This window comes from Myotis nattereri (assembly GCF_964212035.1).
Source record: "Myotis nattereri genome assembly, chromosome: 17".
NCBI classification, from domain to species: domain Eukaryota; kingdom Metazoa; phylum Chordata; class Mammalia; order Chiroptera; family Vespertilionidae; genus Myotis; species Myotis nattereri.
In genome coordinates, this window is record NC_138092.1 from 12,100,457 (window position 1) to 12,119,425 (window position 18,969).

The following is an 18,969-nucleotide window of genomic DNA, read 5'->3' on the forward strand; positions in this document are numbered from 1 at the left end:
GTTCACCCTTGAGTACACATTTAAAATATATTCTAGTGATGAAATGGGAAGTAAACAGAAAGCGTGCTCACTGCATACCAAAGTGTAATGGCTATCTCCAGGAAAAGCCTGCAATTGTGCAATTGTCTGGGCTGCCAGCTGACCGTGGCTTTCTCCATGAAATGCCACTTTCACGTGGAAGGATTGACATACAAATTACAGCTACTCAGACTGGAGTACTTGGCAGGTGTTTTCTCAAAAATGTACAAAGCAAAACTGTTACTTCAAGGAAAACAACAGACAGTATTTTTTCCGATGATAAAATACAAGCTTCCAGTGACGATAAGAATTCTGGAGAATGTATCTACCACTGTGGGATTGGCAGCTTCCCAGTTCTCACAGATTTTTCTGATGAGATTGGTGATTTTTTGATGTGGTACAATACAATGGCAATACTTGGAATATCTGCATAACTCAGTGAATCCCCACAAAAAGAACAACGCATGAGGTTACACAATCACACATGGATAAAAGATCCATTCAAAGGGCCACAAAGACCAATAGATTTTCGTGTAACAGAGTATGGGAAGTATTGGTGTGGTTTCAGATTCCATATTGCAACTAACCTTTAAGAATCGACCAGTTTTTCAAGTGCTGGGGTAGTACAAAGAAGAATACCCCTAATTATCTGAGAAAGCTATCAAAACACTCCTTCCTTTTCCAACTGCCTATCTGTGTGAGGCCAGATTTTCTTCATATAGTTTGACCAAAACAATTTAACACAGCGGTTCTCAACCTGTGGGCCGCGACCCATTTGGGGGTCGAACAACCCTTTCACAGGGGTCGCCTAAGACCATCAGAAAACACATATATAATTACATATTGTTTTTTGTGATTAATCACTATGCTTTAACTCTGTTCAATTTGTAACAATGAAATTGGGGGTCACCACAACATGAGGAACTGTATTAAAGGGTCATGGCATTAGGAAGGTTGAGAACCACTGATATAACAGATTAAAAGCAGAAGCAGATATATGATTTCAGCCTTTTTTTTAAAGGTGGGCATTGAAGAGAGTTGCAAAAATATAAAGCAATGCTATTCTTTTCCCTAAATAGTATTGTTTCAAAAATGTAGTCTTTTAAAAGAAAAATGTATAATTTATGCTAGCATGTTTATATGTTTAATATGTTTATCATTGGTATTTTAATAAATCTTTTTAAAAGATCTCAGTTTTAATTTCTAATTCAGTAAATATCAATAGACATAAATCACATAATTAAAAGATCTTTGGGTTTCTTAATATTTTTAGGAGTATAAATGGGCCTTGAGACCAAAAAGGTTGAGCCTCTCTGGTTTTATTGTAAGTGAGGACAGATGATAGATATGGTAGGAAGTGTGAGTTAATAGATGTGTTTGATGCCAAGGTTTATGGTCTTCTTCCTGTTTGAAATGGAATCACTGTAATAGCCCTTTGTTAATACCAGAAACCACTTCAAATACAAATGAAAAATAAAGATACACACACACACTTCTTTGGTGTGTTAATTTAGTTTCAGTATTTTTTGCAAATGACTTTATGGAAACACAATTTATATGCTATAAAATTCACTCATTTTAGGATTCAATTATTTTTTATTTTAGAGGGGGATTCAATGATTTTTTTTAAGCAAATCTAGAGAATATTGCAACCATCGCCACAGTGCAGTTTTAGAACATTTCTATCACCCCAAAGAGATCCCTTATGCCCATTTACAATTAATCCCAGTTTTCATTCTAGGCCCCAGGCAACCACTATCTAATTTCTATCTCTACAGATTGTCCTTTTCTGGACATTTTATATAAATGGAATTCTATATAATCCAAACGAATAGCAGAACAACCGGTTGCTATGACACGCACTGACCACCAGGAAGCAGACACTCAACGCAGGAGCTGCCCCCTGGTGGTCAGTGCGCTCCCATAGCGGGAGCTCCGCTCAGCCAGAAGCAGGCTCATGGCTAGCGAGCGCAGCAATGGTGGCGGGAGCCTCTCCCACCTCCGCCTCCGCCTCCGCCTCCGCCTCCGCAGCAGCGCTAAAGGCATCCGACTGCTGAGAAGGGGGCCTATGCTGTCAGGTGGACATCCCCCGAGGGCTCCCGGACTGCGAGCGGGTGCAGGCCGAGCTGAGGAACCCTCCCTAGAGCACGAATCCCGTGCACCGGGCCTCTAGTCATATAATAAATGCTACTTATCTGTCTTCTTTCACTTAGCATGTTTTTGAGGTTCATGTACGTCGTAACATGTATCTGTATTGTGTTCTTTTTATTGTTGATAGTATTCCATTGTGTGTATGTGCAACATTCTGTTTATCCTTTCATGAGCTGATTGGTTTTTGTATATCTTCCATATTTTGGCCCTTACGATCAGTACTGTTCTGAATATTAGCATACAAATTTTTGTGTGGAAATGCTTTTATTTCTCTTGTGTAGATTCTTAAAAGTTGAATTGCTAAGTAGTGTGGTAAACATGTAACTATTTAAGGAACTGCCAATTTTTCCAAAGTTGCCAGTTTCATTTCCACCAGCAATTTATGAAAGTCCAGTTTCTCTACATACTTGGTAATACCTGTTATTTCTTATCTTTTTTATTATATCCATTCTAGTGAATGTGAGTTTTTATTTGCATTGCCCTAATGATTAATGATGTTTGAATAGCTTTCCATTCACATATATTGTTTGGTAAAATGTTTTTCCAATAATTTGCTCATTTTAAAAATGGGTTGTCTTTTTCCTGTTGAATTGTAAGAATTCTTTATATATTGTAGACGTAAGTCTTTGGCAGAATATATGATTTACAAATATTTTCTTTGAGTCCCTGGTTTGTCTTTTCATTTTCTTAATGGGATCTTTTGAAGTACAAAAGTTTTAAAATTTTATGAAATGCTATTTATCTATTTTTTAAATTTTTATGAATTATATTATATAGTTGATTTAGTATTGAGTCCTAATTAGACATGCCTTGCAAGAAATGTTAAAAGTTCCTTAGAGAGAAGGAAAATGATCCAGGTAAAAAACTCAGATCTATATAAAGAAGGGAAGAGCGTTAAAAAAGGGGAATAAATGGAGGTAAAATAATGTTTTATTTTTCCTTCTTCTTACTTGACCTAACAGAAAATAGTTTGTTCAAAATAATAATAGCAATAATGCACTCAGTGATTATAGCTTATGGATTAGTAGAGTGAATTGACAGCAATGTGATAAGGGACAGGAGGGAGGACTTAGATATACTCTGTTATAAGGTACCTGCACGACCCATGAAGCAGTAGAGTATTATTTGTAAGCTGACTTTTATTAGTTGTAAAGGTATACTGTAAACTCTATGGAAACCAATAAGAAAATTTTAAAAGGAAGTATAACCGATATGCTGAGAGGAGAGAAAATATAATCACATAAATTACTCAGAACAAAACAAAAGGCAGGAAAAGAGTGCAATACAAAAAAAAAGAAACAACGAACAAGGGTAACAAATGGAAAACAGACAACTTCTCGGCCACTGTGGGCTGTGGGGTAGTGTGAGGGCAAACTCTAGGAAATAGAGTCCCAGTGCTCCTGAAAAACCTGCGTAAGAAAAAAAGATGGCGCCACTGGTGCTTTCCCTCTTTAAAATGTCTAACTCTTCAGAGAACTGGAGATGGCAGTTCCCACTGTGAAAATGCTTTCTGAGACTGTATCCGAGTGGAACTGATGCTTGCCATCCTGTAACCCAGGCCATAGACCTTGGAGCTTCTGAGTGCAGAAGCCTAGAGATGGTGCAGTCATTTCTGACACATCAGCCTTTCCCTCCAGGGAAGATAAGGGTGTAGGACTGGGTTCTCTCTGCTACGAGTGTAACTCCAGTCAATAAGAGGGCGTTTCCCTTTGAAGGCTCTTCTCTTGCTACCATGTATCACCGAGTGGCCTGGGCACCACCTGAGTCAGAATCACCTGGAAAGTCTGCGGAAGAGGGACATTCCTGGGTCCTGCCAGAGAACTACTGAATCGGACTCCGAGAGCGAGCCCAGGAATCTGCATTGCTAGCAGATGTCGCCAGCGAGTCTTACGCACACTGAAGTTTGAGAGCCACTGTTTTAATATAGGGTTCCTTTAGAGTTGGGGATAGGGATGGGCTGGGGAAGGCTCTTCCCTTTTATGTTTTGGGCCAATTTATTGCTAGGAATATTAGTTCCCTAACCACCTGCTGAATATATCCGTTAATCAAATAGAGTCATGCTCAAGGATATTTGTTGAAAAATTACTTGAGGAGCATGATGCATCCTTAAGATCTGTGGTAAACATTTTGATCGTCTAACCTAGAGTGTAGCTTTATTCTAAATACGTTTTTAAAAATTTTATAGTCTGTATGTCCTGTGTGCAGAATAGCTGTCATTTTAAAATGGTGGGCGTAAAACAAGCCAAACTTTATTTAGATGGAAGGCTTGCTCTAATGAAGACCATCAAAAAATCACTTGAGCTTCCATGTCAGTTAAATTGGGCTTAAAGAATTCCTGCAAGAGAAAAATAAATGGTTGAAAACATAAGTAGCTATAGAAAACATAAATCCAAAACAAACCAAGAAACCTAACACAGAGTTGTGATAAGGATAAAAACATTAACATGTGTCAGCACATTCTACATGTGAGGTTGGCCTCAGGAGAGGGGGGCTGAGAGAAAGGGGCAGTGGCTAGGATAAACCAGAGAGGAAAAAGATGAGCTGGCTCAGAACGTCAAGATCTGCTCATCAAGCCCTCCCAAGAGTCAGGACACTAAGGATTTTGAGAAATAAAAAGGTCAGCTGCAAGACACAAGGTAAGAGAAAGGGGACTTTTACTGGTTCTTCAAGTACTGGGTCAATGGGTTACACGTATACTACATTATGCTACCGTATTACTTTATAGGGGCATCATAAACTCTAACATTTGTATCCAAAGTCCTTTTCAGATTGTACCATTCAGAAGGGAGGCAAAGTGCTCTACCCATACACTTGTTAGTGGTGTGTGTATGTGTGGCATGCGTGTGTTTATTTGGTGTGTATAGATGTTTGATGTACATGTGTGCATGTATTTTTTGTGTGTACATGTACACAGCTGTGAAAGCACATGAGTGTGTATGTTATAGGTGCATGGATACGACTGATCAACTCTCAGTCTATGACTTACCTTGCACCTATCCGCACCAGGGTATACCCTCACAGGCGTACTGTCACTCTGGAAATGGAATGAAATGTTAGATATGCCTTTTCTCCTCAGCGGGGAGGGGTGGGGGAGAGAGCACACACACACACACACACACACACACACACACACAGAAATTCTCCTAACTTTCAGGGTCAGATCAGTTGGAGGGAGTCAGTCCTTGCCCCCTGCCCTCTCTATTCGGCAAGGCCAGGACGAAGGCAGAGCTCTAACAAGAAGGAAGGAAGAACTGAAGACCTCCTCACAGACTGTCATCGGAAACTCACTCTGGTTGCTTTGGAAAGATAAGGTCTTTTTCAAAGACGCACCTGAAGAATTAGGCTTAACATTTATAAGAGATAGTCCACCTGCACAAAAATAAGAGAAATAAGGGACACAGTGAAGCAATCATCAGCAAAGTCCTCTAAAATAAACCTGTGATGGAAGATAACAAACAACGTGTAAGCAAAAAGCAAAAATTACCCATGAACAACTTCTTTTCTATTTCTTCTTGAACTTTAAGAAGAATCCTTTCCTGTTCTAAGGCTTCTATGTACTTCGAGTAGCACCAGGATGGCTAGAAAAATGATTTTCAGAGTCAATTTTAGAAATGTTTGCCCCAGAGAATAAATTGAAGGTAAGATGATAACTTATATCAGCCCCTTCGTTTGAACACCTTATTGCAGTATAACCCATATGATAAAATGTGCACATATCACAATTTATTATTATATAAAATTTCACAAGTGGAACTTAACCACTTAACCTTTCAACTGGTCAACACAAACTGTTATCAGTCTACCTTACACCATTTTAATAAGAATATTTTGATGGAGTAAAGGCATTTTTTCCTATAGCCTGGACTTAAAATGTTAAATTCCCTCGCCTCAGGTTGGGAGGCTGGTGGGGATGTGAGAAGGATTCACTACTTCTCAATAAAACAATTTCTCAAAAATTTCATAGGTTTCTTGACAGCTATTCAGTCACCGTTATACATTCAATTTGATTATGAACTTATGTGCTTAGGAAAGATCCAAGTTTTTTGTGGGGTAATTTTGCCTTTGGATTAATTACAATTCTTCAATTTGTAAAATTTATCTGAAAGAAATGCATGTGTAGAGCATCCCACACATACTAAATGGCAGTGTGTTATTATTTTAACAATTCCTAGTGTAATTCAGCATCTATACATTAACGAGCAATAATGAAAATAATAATAATAATAATAATAATAATAATAATAATAATAATAATATATATAAAAGCCAAGTGACCAGAATGACAGAACAACCAGAATGACTGCAATGACTGGTCGCTATGATGTGCACTGCAGCGGCCAACAGGCCTGATCGGGGACCCAATAGACCCCCCTCAAACTGCCTGTGGCCCCTTCCCCTGGCCAGCCATGGCCCCTCCCCCCAGCCGGCCCCGCCCATGATCGGCCCCCATCTGGGTGAGCTGGCTGGACCCCACCCATGCATGAATTTGTGCACCAGGACTCTAGTTTATATTTATAAAAATGCCTTTGGTTTCTGTATCTGCCCTATTCTCTCTTTTCTGATAAGATAGTCACTTCAATTTCTGCCTCTTAAATCTTCACATGTATCAAGAAGTTATTTTTCTTGATTATATTATTCAAGATCAGCTGGCATTTTAATGTCCTCTGAAGGCTCAAGGAAATTTCCTTCCCATCTCTTCCATGATTACAATTTTAGCCTCATTTTCAAGCAAACACACCTCTACTACTGTAAAGTTTCTAAACGACTGCTTCCCACCAGCCAGCGCTCTGCAGAAGTGATGCCCGTGGCGTCTCTCTTGCTTACCTGTCGGCCATATGCTTGCAGGATTAGAGATTGGTCACTGAACAAATCAGATGGTTTCACAGGAGATACAGGAACATGTTCAGGTTGTTTGAATCCTTCCTGTAATTATATTAAGTTATTCCCCCAAAGGGGTAATTAATTAATTAATATAAACTTACAGTTAAGGAGTCATAATAGCTGGTGAAAAAACACTGTGTGGTGAGCACCACACCTGAGGTTTCATCAAGTCAATATCACTAATGTGACATAATCTTTATTTTTCTTTCATATTAATATAAAAACATTAAAAAATAATATTGCTTTCATCTATAATAATAAAAGCATAATATGCTAATTAGACCGGACAGCTGAACGATCTTCTGGACATCATCCCGGACGTCCTTCTGGACCACCTTCTGGATGAAGCTGTGGCAGCAGGGCCGAGGCAAAGGCTGCTCCCCATCGGGTAGGGGCAGAGGTAGTTAGAGGCGATCAGGCAGGCAGGTGAGCGGTTAGAGGCGATCAGGCAGGTGGGCGAACGGTTAGGAGCCAGCCATCTCAGACTGCAAGAGGGATGTCCGACTGCCGTTTTAGGCCCAATCCTGATTGGGCCTAAACCGGCAGTCGGACATCCCCCGAGGGGTCCCAGATTGTGAGAGGGTATAGGTTGGGCTGAGGGACCCCCTCCCCACCATGCACGAATTTTGTGCACTGGGCCTCTACTAGTAATATAAAAATACTAAAAATAAATGAGAGAAATCATGAGGTAGAATGTAAAAATCACCCCCAAATTTTAGCATCCAAGAAAAACCACTACAGACATTTTCATTAATATCCATTTAAATTTCTCACTAGGGAAATGCACAGATTTAATCTATAATGATGTTTCTCTCTCATTGATGTTTCTATCTCTCTATCCTTTTCCCTTCCTCTCTCTCTAAAAAAAAATCAATAATATATATATATCCTATCTAATAAAAGAGAAACGTGGTAATTAGCGTACGACCACCACCCTTTCCATTGGCTAATCAGGGCAATATGCAAATTAACTGCCAGCCAAGATGGCGGCCGGCAGCCAGGCAGCTTAACGTGAACATGAGGCTTGCTTGCTTCAGTGACGGAGGACTCCAACGTTCCCTGCCTGCCGCTGCCGGCCTCTGAGCTGCAACTCTAAGAACTATGTTACAAATACAGAAGCTAAACAAAACCCCAGAAACCTGCTTTAGTCCATCAGGCTTCAGCCAGCAGGATCACAACATTGTTTCAAATACAGAAGATAAATAAAGGCCAGAAACCTGCTTTCAGTAGCGGAGGCCTAAGAGCTGGAGCCAAGCCTCAAAGCTAAAGCTGGCCCAGAATTAAAAAAAATGAAAAAAAGGAGCAGTTGGGAGCTTCAGCCACTTGCCAGCCTGAAAACAGCCCTCAGCCCCTCACCCAGACTGGCCAGGCACCCCAGTGGGGACCCCCACCCTGAAGGGTGCGTGACCAGCTGCAAACAGCCATCATCCCCTCACCCAGGCTGGCCAGGCACCCCAGTGGGGACCCCCACCCTGATCCAGGACACTGTTCAGGGCAAACCAGCCAGCCCCAACCCGTGCACCAGGCCTCTATCCTATATAGTAAAAGGGTAATATGCCTCCCAGCACCGGGATCAGCGGAGCCGAGAGGCCTCCCGGCACCGGGATCAGTGTGACAGGGGGGAGCGCCCAAACCCCCTGATCGCCCTGTGGCTCTGTGTGTGACAGGGGGCAGCGCCCCAACCCCCTGATCAGCCCTGCTCTGTGTGTGACAGTGTAGAGCCATAACCTCCCCATCGGCCCTGTCCTGAGTGTGACAGTGGCGGTGCCCCAACCCCCTGATTGGCCCTTCTCTGTGGGTGATAGAGGGCAGCGCCCCAACCCCCTGATCCACCCTGCTCTGTTTGTGACAGGGGGCGGTGCCCCAACTCCCCTATCGGCCCTACTCTGTGAGTGACAGGGGGGAGCTCTCCAACCCCCTGATGGGCCCTGCTCTGTGCGTGACAGGGTACGGAGCCCCAACCCCCCTGATGGGCCCTGCTCTGTGCATGACAGGGGGTGGCGCCGCAACCTCCCCATCGACCCTGCCTTGAGTGTGACAGGGGGCGGTGCCCCAACCCCCCAATCGGCCCTACCCTGAGCGTGACTGAGGGTGGCATCGCAACCTCCCAATCGCCCTGCTCTGTGCATGACAGGGGGCGGCGCCCCAACTCCCCAATCGGCCCTGCTCTGAGCCCGACCAGGGGCTGCACCTAGGGATTGGGCCTGCCCTCTGCCACCCGGGAGCGGGCCTAAGCCAGCAGGTCGTTATCTCCCGAGGGGTCCCAGACTGCGAGAGGGCACAGGCCGGGCTGAGGGACCCCTCCTCCCCCACCGAGTGCACAAATTTTTGTGCACCGGGCCTCTAGTCTACACTAATAAAAGAGAAACATGCAAATTGGTGTCACTCTGTTATGCCCACCAGCCAATCAGAGTGACTAGAGTGACTATGCAAATTAATTGTGTGTGTGTGTGTATGTGTATATATATTTTATATATATATAAAATAGAGTAGGCATAAGCTTATAAATAAGATAAAATACATTACTGGGGAGCAGTTATCCCTCTTCAATTCAAATAGAGAAATAGAAAGAAAGATGAGCAGATGGGTGAGCAGACAGATTAACTGACAAATAGGCAGGCTGAACAATTTGTGATTCATATTTACAAATTTCACCATCAATGTATACGTCTGTAATTATAATTCTAAAGTGCTGCCCTCAGTACATACTATTTGTTCATTCATTCACCCATTCATTTAGTAAACAATTGTTAATAACTGCATGTGTGCGAGACACTGGTGTAAGTGCTTATGAGACACAGATGAGTAAGACAGATACTATCCTTAAGAATCTCAGTCCAGTGAGGACAACAAATGCAAAAACTTACTCATAAGACCATATAACGTGCTCCCCAAGAGAGGTTCCTACAAGTGACTATAGTGGACGTGAGTTCTTAAGTTGCCCAGGAGACTATCAAGGAAGCCTTCCCATAGAAAAGGCGACATTGGAGATGAATTTTAAGGAACTCAAAACCAAGTCTGAAACCTCTAACTAAAGGCTTAAAGGTCCCTGAAGTTTGTCTTCTGTCACTTTGCTGGATTTTTCGCTGGCCCAAGTGTCTCTACAAATGGCTTTTATACGTCTGACTAAACCCAAAATGAGTCTGGTCTCACCTTTGTAATTCTTTCCTCTTCTACGATTGTCGACCTCTTTCTCTGCCTATGATATTCTTTTCTTCTCTCTAACGCACTCATAATTTTTTCATCAGTTAGGTTCTTCCTAAACTCACAAAACTGAGGCCAAAATTTAAACAGAACTCCAAAAATTGTCATCTGTATAAAAAAACAAAGGATGTCTCAGGTTACAATGTTATACAAATGTACCGTTTTAAACTCTAACTCACCATAATAATGGATTAACTATTGCATCTTTAATATACAGCATGTTTCCTCCAACTTATTGTCGCCAGACATCTTGGTATAGTTTAGCTCGGCACATGCTTATCATCAATTTTTTTTACTACCAACGAGAAGTCTTTCTTTAAAAAAAAAAAAAATTCTTAAAATACACTTAAAGGTCACTTTATTCTTTATGTTTCCCTAACCCATTGATTGTATGAATAAAGAATCCATTAGGTCTTTTTTTTTTTTAATAAGGAATTTATGTTTTCTTTTAAAGCATATACTAGCGGATCTGCCACACACTGCTGTTTTATGCAAGTATTCCAAATATTCAGTCCATCAAGGGAACTCCTCTCCCCTCGCCCCTTTTCTTTCTTTTTAGAGAAAGGAAATACCATTTACCTCTGGAAAAGCTCTTAAACAAAGCTGCAGATCTAAGAATAAATCTTGAGTAACTTTTAAATGATACAATCTCTCTTTTATGTGAGAGCAAGAAAAGTAACATTTAAAAAGCCGAGTGGTATCCTGGACAAGTGCTTTCTATGAGGACACTCCACAGCAAGTGATTAATTGTGATATTTATAGAGATAAGAATTGTTGCTCAAACTCCCCTGCCAAGTTTTTCCATTAGTTCCAGAGGCAGACATTACTTCCAAGAAGGTAGGACTTGCCACATCAGATCAAGCCCAACATGTTGTTGCTAGGAATGGCCTTTCCCTAATGCCCTGGAGGAAAATGAACCATCCCATTAGGCGTGGAGCCAGCTCTTGTGAGGAAAAGAAGACTTTTTTAGAGAGTAAAAGCTGCGGTGATCAGCAGAGTCCTGAATTAGTCATGTTTCATGACTCCTCTTTTCTGCACGTGGATATTATTAGTAATTCTAAAATTTGTCACTGAATCCTGTTAGCCTCTTGGGATTGTGAACACAAAAGCCAGAGATACTCTACTCAATAAAATGCAGGCCTTTAATTTTTTTCATTTACCTGCCATGTAGTTAATTTAATAATCCCCTGCTCCGCTCTTCAGGGGCCATGATAGCTTTCCTGTGAACTTCTTACACTTAAATACCCCTTCCCTATCTACCAACTATTGACCCTACTTTTTAGGGATCTCTCCAGAACCTGAGTCGTTCTCTAATACATGTATCTAGAAGGCCTTCCGGTAAAAGTCACCTAATTAACACAGAACCTTTCAAAGGCAGACATAAAATTGCTTTTTTTTTTCTTCTTTTTTTTAGAGGGAGTGGAAGGGAGAGGGATAAAGAGGTGGAAACATGGATGAGAGAGAAACATTGATCGCTGCCTTTTGCAGGCCCCCTACTGGGGATTGAGCCTGCGACCTGGACATGTGCCCTGACTGGACAGGGAATCAAACTAGTGACCTCTTGGTTCATGGGGTGACACTCAACCATTGAGCTACACTGGCCGGGCCAAATTGCTCCATTTCTAAAAGTCGTAATTAAAGATGTTAGGTTAATAACTTACGCGTTATTCGTGAAACTTAAGCAGCCTTAAAAGATAACCAAACTGTGGCTAAGACATTGTTTTAATAAATATGGAGCTGCCCTAACCGATCTGGCCCAGTGGGTGGAGTGTCCACCTATGGACTGAACAGTCCCAGGTTCGATTCTGGTTAAGGGCATGTACCTTAGCTGCGGGCACAATTCCAGTGAGGGGTGTACAGGAGGCAGCTGATCAATGTTTCTCTCTCATCGATATTTCTAACTCTCTATCCCTCTCCCTTCCTCTCTGTAAAAAATCAATAAAATATATTTAAAAACAAAAACAAAAAACTTAAAAATAAATATGGAGCTATTTTGCTCACTGCCAGCAGATAGACAATGGCTTTAGTGTGAGTAAAAAGGTCCAGTGATAAGGACTTTGGCTGAGGGATGAGGGGTGCGGGCGGGGAAAGCAGAGGATACACTGACAACAATCCTAAAACAGGTAAATTTGCTAGTTAGCCCTTCTCTCAACTTTGCTCGCGTTTCCAACTTGGTCTTGCTCCTTTCTGCTGCGATAGCTCTCTTCTCACATCGTTCATTCCCACATTCCAAGGTTCATTCCCACGTTCCAAGATGCTATTGGTGTTGCCTCTGTGCCAGGTGTTCAGGAGCAAAGGAAACTGGGAAACAGGCCCTGCCCTAAACGACCTCCCAGTCTGATGGGAAAGTCAGGCATGGGAACGGTCCTTTTCAGTTCTGTGGAACAAGTGTTCTGACAGGGACAAGTACCGGACAGCATCACAGCGCACGGAGGAGAGGGTGAGCCCAGCGCTCAGGAGGGAAGAGAATGAGGCCGCCTACAGGACCATGAGGTGAGATGGGGAGATAAGCGGTCAGAGATGTGGTTGGAGACATGTAGGAAGGCGCACGGTCTCCCCTCTGGAGACCATGGGGAGCAACTGTAACTGAGAGCAGAGAAGTGACATGACCAGATGGACTTTTTGAAAAAGACGGCTCTGTCTGCAGGGAGTTAAATGGTTTCGAGAGAGCCCGGAGGCGGGGGCCTGGGGTCATCACTGTGAGGCTTGGCAGGTGGGGCTGAGGCAGCCACATGAAGCTGGAGAGAAGGAGGTAGAATGACAGAGAACAGGGAGACAGAGGGATACATTTCAGGGAATGAAGATCTGGCGGCCAGGGCATGGAGGCAGGGGGGCGTGGAGACGGTGCCCAGGCCTCTGACCATTCTCTGAGCTTTCTGAGGAGACACAGGAGGAGTTGGTGGGGTAAGGCCCCTAAATAAATGCTCGCTTACGGGCCGGGGACTCCTTTTCGGAAATCAGGTAGAAGGCGTAAAGGAGAGGACTCCCCTGGACACTGTGCGAACGGACTGGCGTGCGCAGCCCCAGGCCTTCCCGCCCGGCTCAAGGCCTCTGATGCATCGGGCGGCCGGGCGCGGGGCCTGGTTATCCGCAGGCCCAGGCCCAGGCCCGGCTGCGTGATCTCTCAGATCCCTTCGTTCACAGACGCCCCGATTCTGGCACCACGTTTTCTCTGTTTCTCTCTAGCACATCCTCAATCATTCCTCGATATTTTCGCCTATTTTAATGCACAGTTTGGATTGTGAGTCCACTTTCAGTCCCTTGGAGGACTTAGAGCACAGCTGGCTCACAAATGCATGTGAAGGGGTAATGGCCTCTTTCCATGCTCAAGGGCAATCATACCCCAAATCTCTGTTTCATATCACTTAAGTCATGACATGGCCTTCCCTATTACCTCTATTATAATTTATTTTTCTTAATCATTTTTCAGGAACAACATCGGTAAAAGGCTTTTCAAAATGCAAATAAATTATGTTCATCAAATCGCTGTTTTCTATTATTTATCTTAAGAAGAAGTAATGTGAGCAGGTTAACAGGCATGACTTTCCTTTCATGAGCTTGTGTACTTTATGTTGGTCGGGTACTTAAATCTCCTCTCACTTATTTTATGAGCGACGCGAATATTCCAATCTTTAAAAATACACAGATCTTGGGACACACATATGCCACACATTTTTGTGGTAGCGGATATTTTAAAAGGGAATAGGAATGGTGGGAAAGGAAGGAGGACTTAGCTTGTTTTCTACATTAGAAACAAAAAATGGTAACCATGCAAAGTCTAAGTGTAGTATTTAATAATTTTATTTGTTGTGCAGAATCAACAACAAGATAGTCAATTGCTAGTTTCTTACGTTCTGTGGCATATGAAAAGTTGCTTTTTCATTACCTAGGATTAATCCCAGTGTTAGGATGATTGAAGCCCTGCCAAATATGAATAATGCAAAAAGCTTTACGAGAACACCTAGGTTGTCAATCTATTTAAACTGATAAGAACAGATACTACACTTGATCTTAGCCAAAAGGCCGAGAAGCGATGTGTCAATCTATTTAAAAGTATGCTTTAGCCACATGCCCCGATCGCTTACCTGTGCCTCTCTGAATACATATGGTCCTAACTCCTTTCTGTGTTCAATAATCTTCTGGGCTTGTTCCATTGGGATGTCTATTTGTAAAGCTGGTGGAATGCTGGAGTTAATAAAGCAGTTGATAATAGTCATGACCTTCCTGTGGATGATAGACTGATCACAATGGGAGTGGCACAAGTCCTGGACAAGGGGGATAGATAGGACAATATATGATTAACGGATTATTAGAACACTTTATAGAGTTAGGCCAATATGTCTTTCAGCTAATATATGCTTTTTTAAAAATTGATTTTGAGAGAGAGAAAGAGGAAGAGAGAGAGAGAGAGAGAGAGAGAGAGAGAGAGAGAGAGAGGCACTGATTTGTTGTTTTACTTATTTATGCATTCATTAGTTGCTTCTTCTACATGCCCTGACTGAAGGCCAAACCTGCAACCTTGATGTATTCAGACAAGGCCTAATATATACATTTTAACTTCAGGTCAAGAGGGTACTGGGACATGCAAAGGCTATCTTAAAATATCATAGCTTTTATTTCTCTTGGGTTTGAGGAACCTAAGTCTTTGATGGATATACCTCACGTAAATACAGGTTTCATTTTAATCCTTTCTCCTATGCAAAGGAACAGATCTAGTGTCGACTTCGACTTACTTGGCAAATTTATGTTGAGTGCCTGCTATATGCCAGACACTGAGCTGAGCCCCACTTACAGTACCTGGCATTTAAAAGGCCGATTTCTACTGGAGGAGAAGCATGGCAACGTTACTCCAATTTGAGGTAGTTGGGAAGCGCTATGATAAAAGCATATACTGCGTTCCAGGAGAGCACTGAGAACAGGCACCCAACTCAACTGACAGGTGGTTACAAAAGCTTTCTCAACCATAACTGCTTCTACAGCACGGGGATTTGGGCTCAAAAAAGCCAGCTACATAAGCTATGTGCTGGTGGTGATAGGTGTGTCAGTACGCATCTATAGTTTTTCAATTAACCTATTACCTTATCCTCTTTATTGCTAAAGAACTTAAAAATAGTGATCATGCATTTAAAAGATCTAGTTTTATGTCACAGATGTACGGCTATCATTTTTTTAAAAAATAAAGAGGTAGCTTAGCTTGAATTATGGCATTTGTCTGTCAAAGACATTGTTCTCTAAATCACTAGAAAGTACACATATTTGGAAATAATTCTAGGGCAGAAATGAGTCAACATTTATTAAGTACTCACTGTATGATGGACATTGTAATAACTTATGTCTTATGGATACTATTAAAGAAAATTCTAGTGCTTGCCATATAAAACTTCACATACAGTTTGGCATAAGTTACATGTGAAGAAAGCTTGTTATGTTACATTGAGACAATGGTTAGCATTTTTTTACTCAATTTAGTATCCCTTCCAAAAATGCCTATTTATACCACGCTTGGCATATTACCAAAAATGTATTTTTTGCCATTACTAGTGAGATTATCATAATAATTATTTGGTCAGCCTGGTTTGTAACTATAAAATATGAGGTTTATGAAATAAAAAAAAAATTTTGAAGTTTAATTTTGAGATGAAGGGAGAGTATTTAGACAATGAAAACTGATTTTTTCCTAATTGCTCTTTCTACTATACCATTGGCCTAGTGAACGTTTACCTGTCATAAAAGTCTCTGGGTAAGCACACCTCCCCTAATGAGCTTACTGTGGCTCCCTCAGCCCAGGGGAGATGTCCACCGTAGGCACTTGCTAACCTGTGCTTCTCCCACCATTGCACTAAGCACGCTGCTGTGATTGCCGTGTCTGCCACCTGTCTGAGAGGGAAGACTGTGCTGGTCACAGCTGGCTCCTCAGGACTCAGCATGGCCCTTGGTAGCTGCTCAATAAGTATCTATTGCATGACCATCTGCGTCCAGTCTTTTCTCTATGGAGACACACTTTAGATGAAATCATACTGTTTTCTAGTAGCTGGGTTTTTAAAAAAAAAAAAATCAATAAAATAAATATCTTTCCCATCATTGATTATTCTCCTACAGCACATTTTTAATGGCTGCAGAGTATTCTATTGTATCATACTAAGTAACCAATGTCCTGCTGTTGAATATTTGGGTTCGTTCTAATTTTTCACAATTCAGAACAGTTTGATTAAGGTCACTGTAGCCATCTCTTTGCATATTACTGCAGTCATCACTGGGAGGGAGTAGAACTTAGTGGATGAGAGCATGAGTTTTAGCAACAGAAGGCCTTGATTCAAATTCCAGCTCTACCACTTAATTAGCTGTATGATGTCAGGAGTTTCTTTTTTTTTTTTTTTAAATATATTTCTTTATTGATTTCAGAGAGGAAGGGAGAAAGAGAGATAGAAACATCAATGATGAGAGAGGATCATTGATTGGCTGCCTCCTGCACACCCCCTACTGGGGATGGAGCCTGCAACCCAGGCATGTGCCCTTGGCCGGAATCGAACCTGGGACCCTTCAGTCCTCAGGCCAATGCTCTATCCACTGAGCCAAGCCGGTTAGGGCTGTCAGGAGTTTCTTAACTTTTCTGTGCCTTAGCTTCTTCATCCGTAAAATAGTGAGAATAACAGCTCTGGCCTCATAGGATTCTTTTTCTTTCTTTTTTTTTTTTTTAATGGAGATTAGCAGTATTCACTTAAAAAAAAAAAAATCATGACCTGAGGATTTGTTTATTGATTTTAGAGGGAGAAGAAGGGAGGGAGGGAGGGAGGGAGGGAGGAAGGGAGAGAAGGAGGGAGGGAGGAGAGGGAGAGAGTGAAAAAAAAATCCATGTGAGAGAAAAACATCAATCAGCTGCCTCCCCCACACGCCTCAACTGGTGATCCAACCTGAAACCTAGGTATGCGCCGTGACAGGGAATGGAACCCACAACCTTTTTGGTGTTATGGGATGACACTCCAATCAACTGAGCCACCTGGCCAGGGCTCATAGGATTCTTATGGTGATTAAATTAGTTATGACATGAAAAGCATTAAGACACTATCTGGCAGATAGCAAACAGTAAGAGTAAACCATATAAAAGTGAGCTCAGTAGGACTTTGCTAGGTGGAATGCTTTCTACCTGGCAAATTCCCTCACGACCCAATCCTAGTATTATTTCATCTACGGACACTTCCCTGACCTACCACCTTCCCTGCCTCATTCTCTCCTCTGTGGGAACACCTAGTTAGAGCATAAGTCATAATCAATACTGTGGATTTTCACAGACGTCTCCCTTCCTGCAGAGGGCAATGTGTTATATTCACCTTTTTTATTCCTACAGTCCAGCATCATGGCTAGTACATTACATACTTAAGAAATGCTTACTGAATGAACAAATTCACTCCTATAGCATGATTTTTAATAGCTACTTACTATTATATGTCCTCCATCCTATGATATAGAAAAGATACCTAAATGAAGGCCAAGGGCAGCCTTGAAGAAGGAATAGTCACAAAATTAAGGGTTGACTATGTATGAGACTATGTTTTTTTAAATACTTATTTTGGAAGGTTTATCTCATCACCTCTTGTCTTAACAAGGTTGGGCTTACTCAGATTCATATTAGCTTGAAGATACTTCTACCCATACATAATTGCCTATTTTGGAAAACAAACTACCTCCTTTCTAATTCTCAAAAAAATATTTTAATATTACTTATCTCATGACAAATTTTGAAAAAACTTATCTCTAAAACATTTTTTTTCCTGAGAAAATTTCTAAGCTGTGAATAATACAAAAACTGTTGTTAGCAGAAAAGCATGGAAAACAATTTCGTGGTATGTTGGAGAAAGTTTAGAAATAGATTTTATTGAGCAACTACTAACTATACAGAATATATATGGAGTAGAGTATTCATGCTACATAATACATATTTATACGCCATTTGAAAGCATTATCCTCTTAAATTCTAGTTTTATTTTTACTCCCTCCTTTTATAGTGGGAATGAACCTGCTACCCCTGGGAGTGTTTAAGCGGCGGCTGCATACCTACTCTTAGGTATTTCTAGACAACATTCCTGTATCCAAGTCTGGACTGTATAACCTACAAAGCCCACTCCCCCTTTTCAATGCAAAGATTCTATATGATTTTATTAAACACTTAAACCTAAAAATAAACTGCTTTTTGAAACTAAGCACTTGTTTTTTCACTTTTTTAAAAAAGATTTTTAAAAACATGTTTACTGATTTCAGAGAAGTGAGAGGAGGAGATAGAAACATCATTGATCGGCTGCTTCCTGCATGACCCCTACTGGGGACCAAGCCTGTAACCTGGGCATGTGCCCTGCCCCTGTAACTTGAACCATTAACTCCTGGTTCATGGTTCGACGCTCAGCCACTGAGCCACACTGGCTGGGCTCACATTTATTTTGTTAAGAATCTCGCCATTTGCCCTGGCTGGTTTGGCTCAGTGGATGGAGCGTCGGCCTGTGGACTGAAGGGTCGCAGGTTCGATTCTGGTCAAGGGCACATGCCTGGGTTGTGGGCTCGATCCCCAGAGGGGGGTGTGCAGGAGGCAGCCAATCAATGATTCTCTCTCATCACTGATGTTTCTCTCTCTCTCCCTTCCTCTCTGAAATCAATAAAAATACATTAAAAAAAGTTTAATAAAAAAAGAATCTTGCCATTTTCTAACAGAAAAGCTTCTCTCAT

At 41.7% G+C, this 18,969-nt stretch overlaps 1 protein-coding gene across 1 annotated transcript in view; it reads right to left on the bottom strand.

Annotated features, from left to right (window-relative positions):
• Positions 1-3,082: 3,082 nt before the first annotated feature.
• Positions 3,083-18,969, bottom strand: part of RGS22 (regulator of G protein signaling 22) — a 69,865-nt gene continuing 53,978 nt past the window's right edge. Inside the window, exons 17-23 of the mRNA XM_081111118.1 lie at positions 14,340-14,519; positions 10,204-10,362; positions 6,994-7,092; positions 5,654-5,747; positions 5,500-5,538; positions 5,156-5,203; positions 3,083-4,504 (exon numbers count right to left, since the gene is read on the bottom strand). Of these exons, the coding sequence (XP_080967244.1) occupies positions 5,199-5,203; positions 5,500-5,538; positions 5,654-5,747; positions 6,994-7,092; positions 10,204-10,362; positions 14,340-14,519 (576 nt within the window). The 3' untranslated portion in view covers positions 3,083-4,504; positions 5,156-5,198. The remainder of the gene's footprint in view (positions 4,505-5,155; positions 5,204-5,499; positions 5,539-5,653; positions 5,748-6,993; positions 7,093-10,203; positions 10,363-14,339; positions 14,520-18,969) is intronic.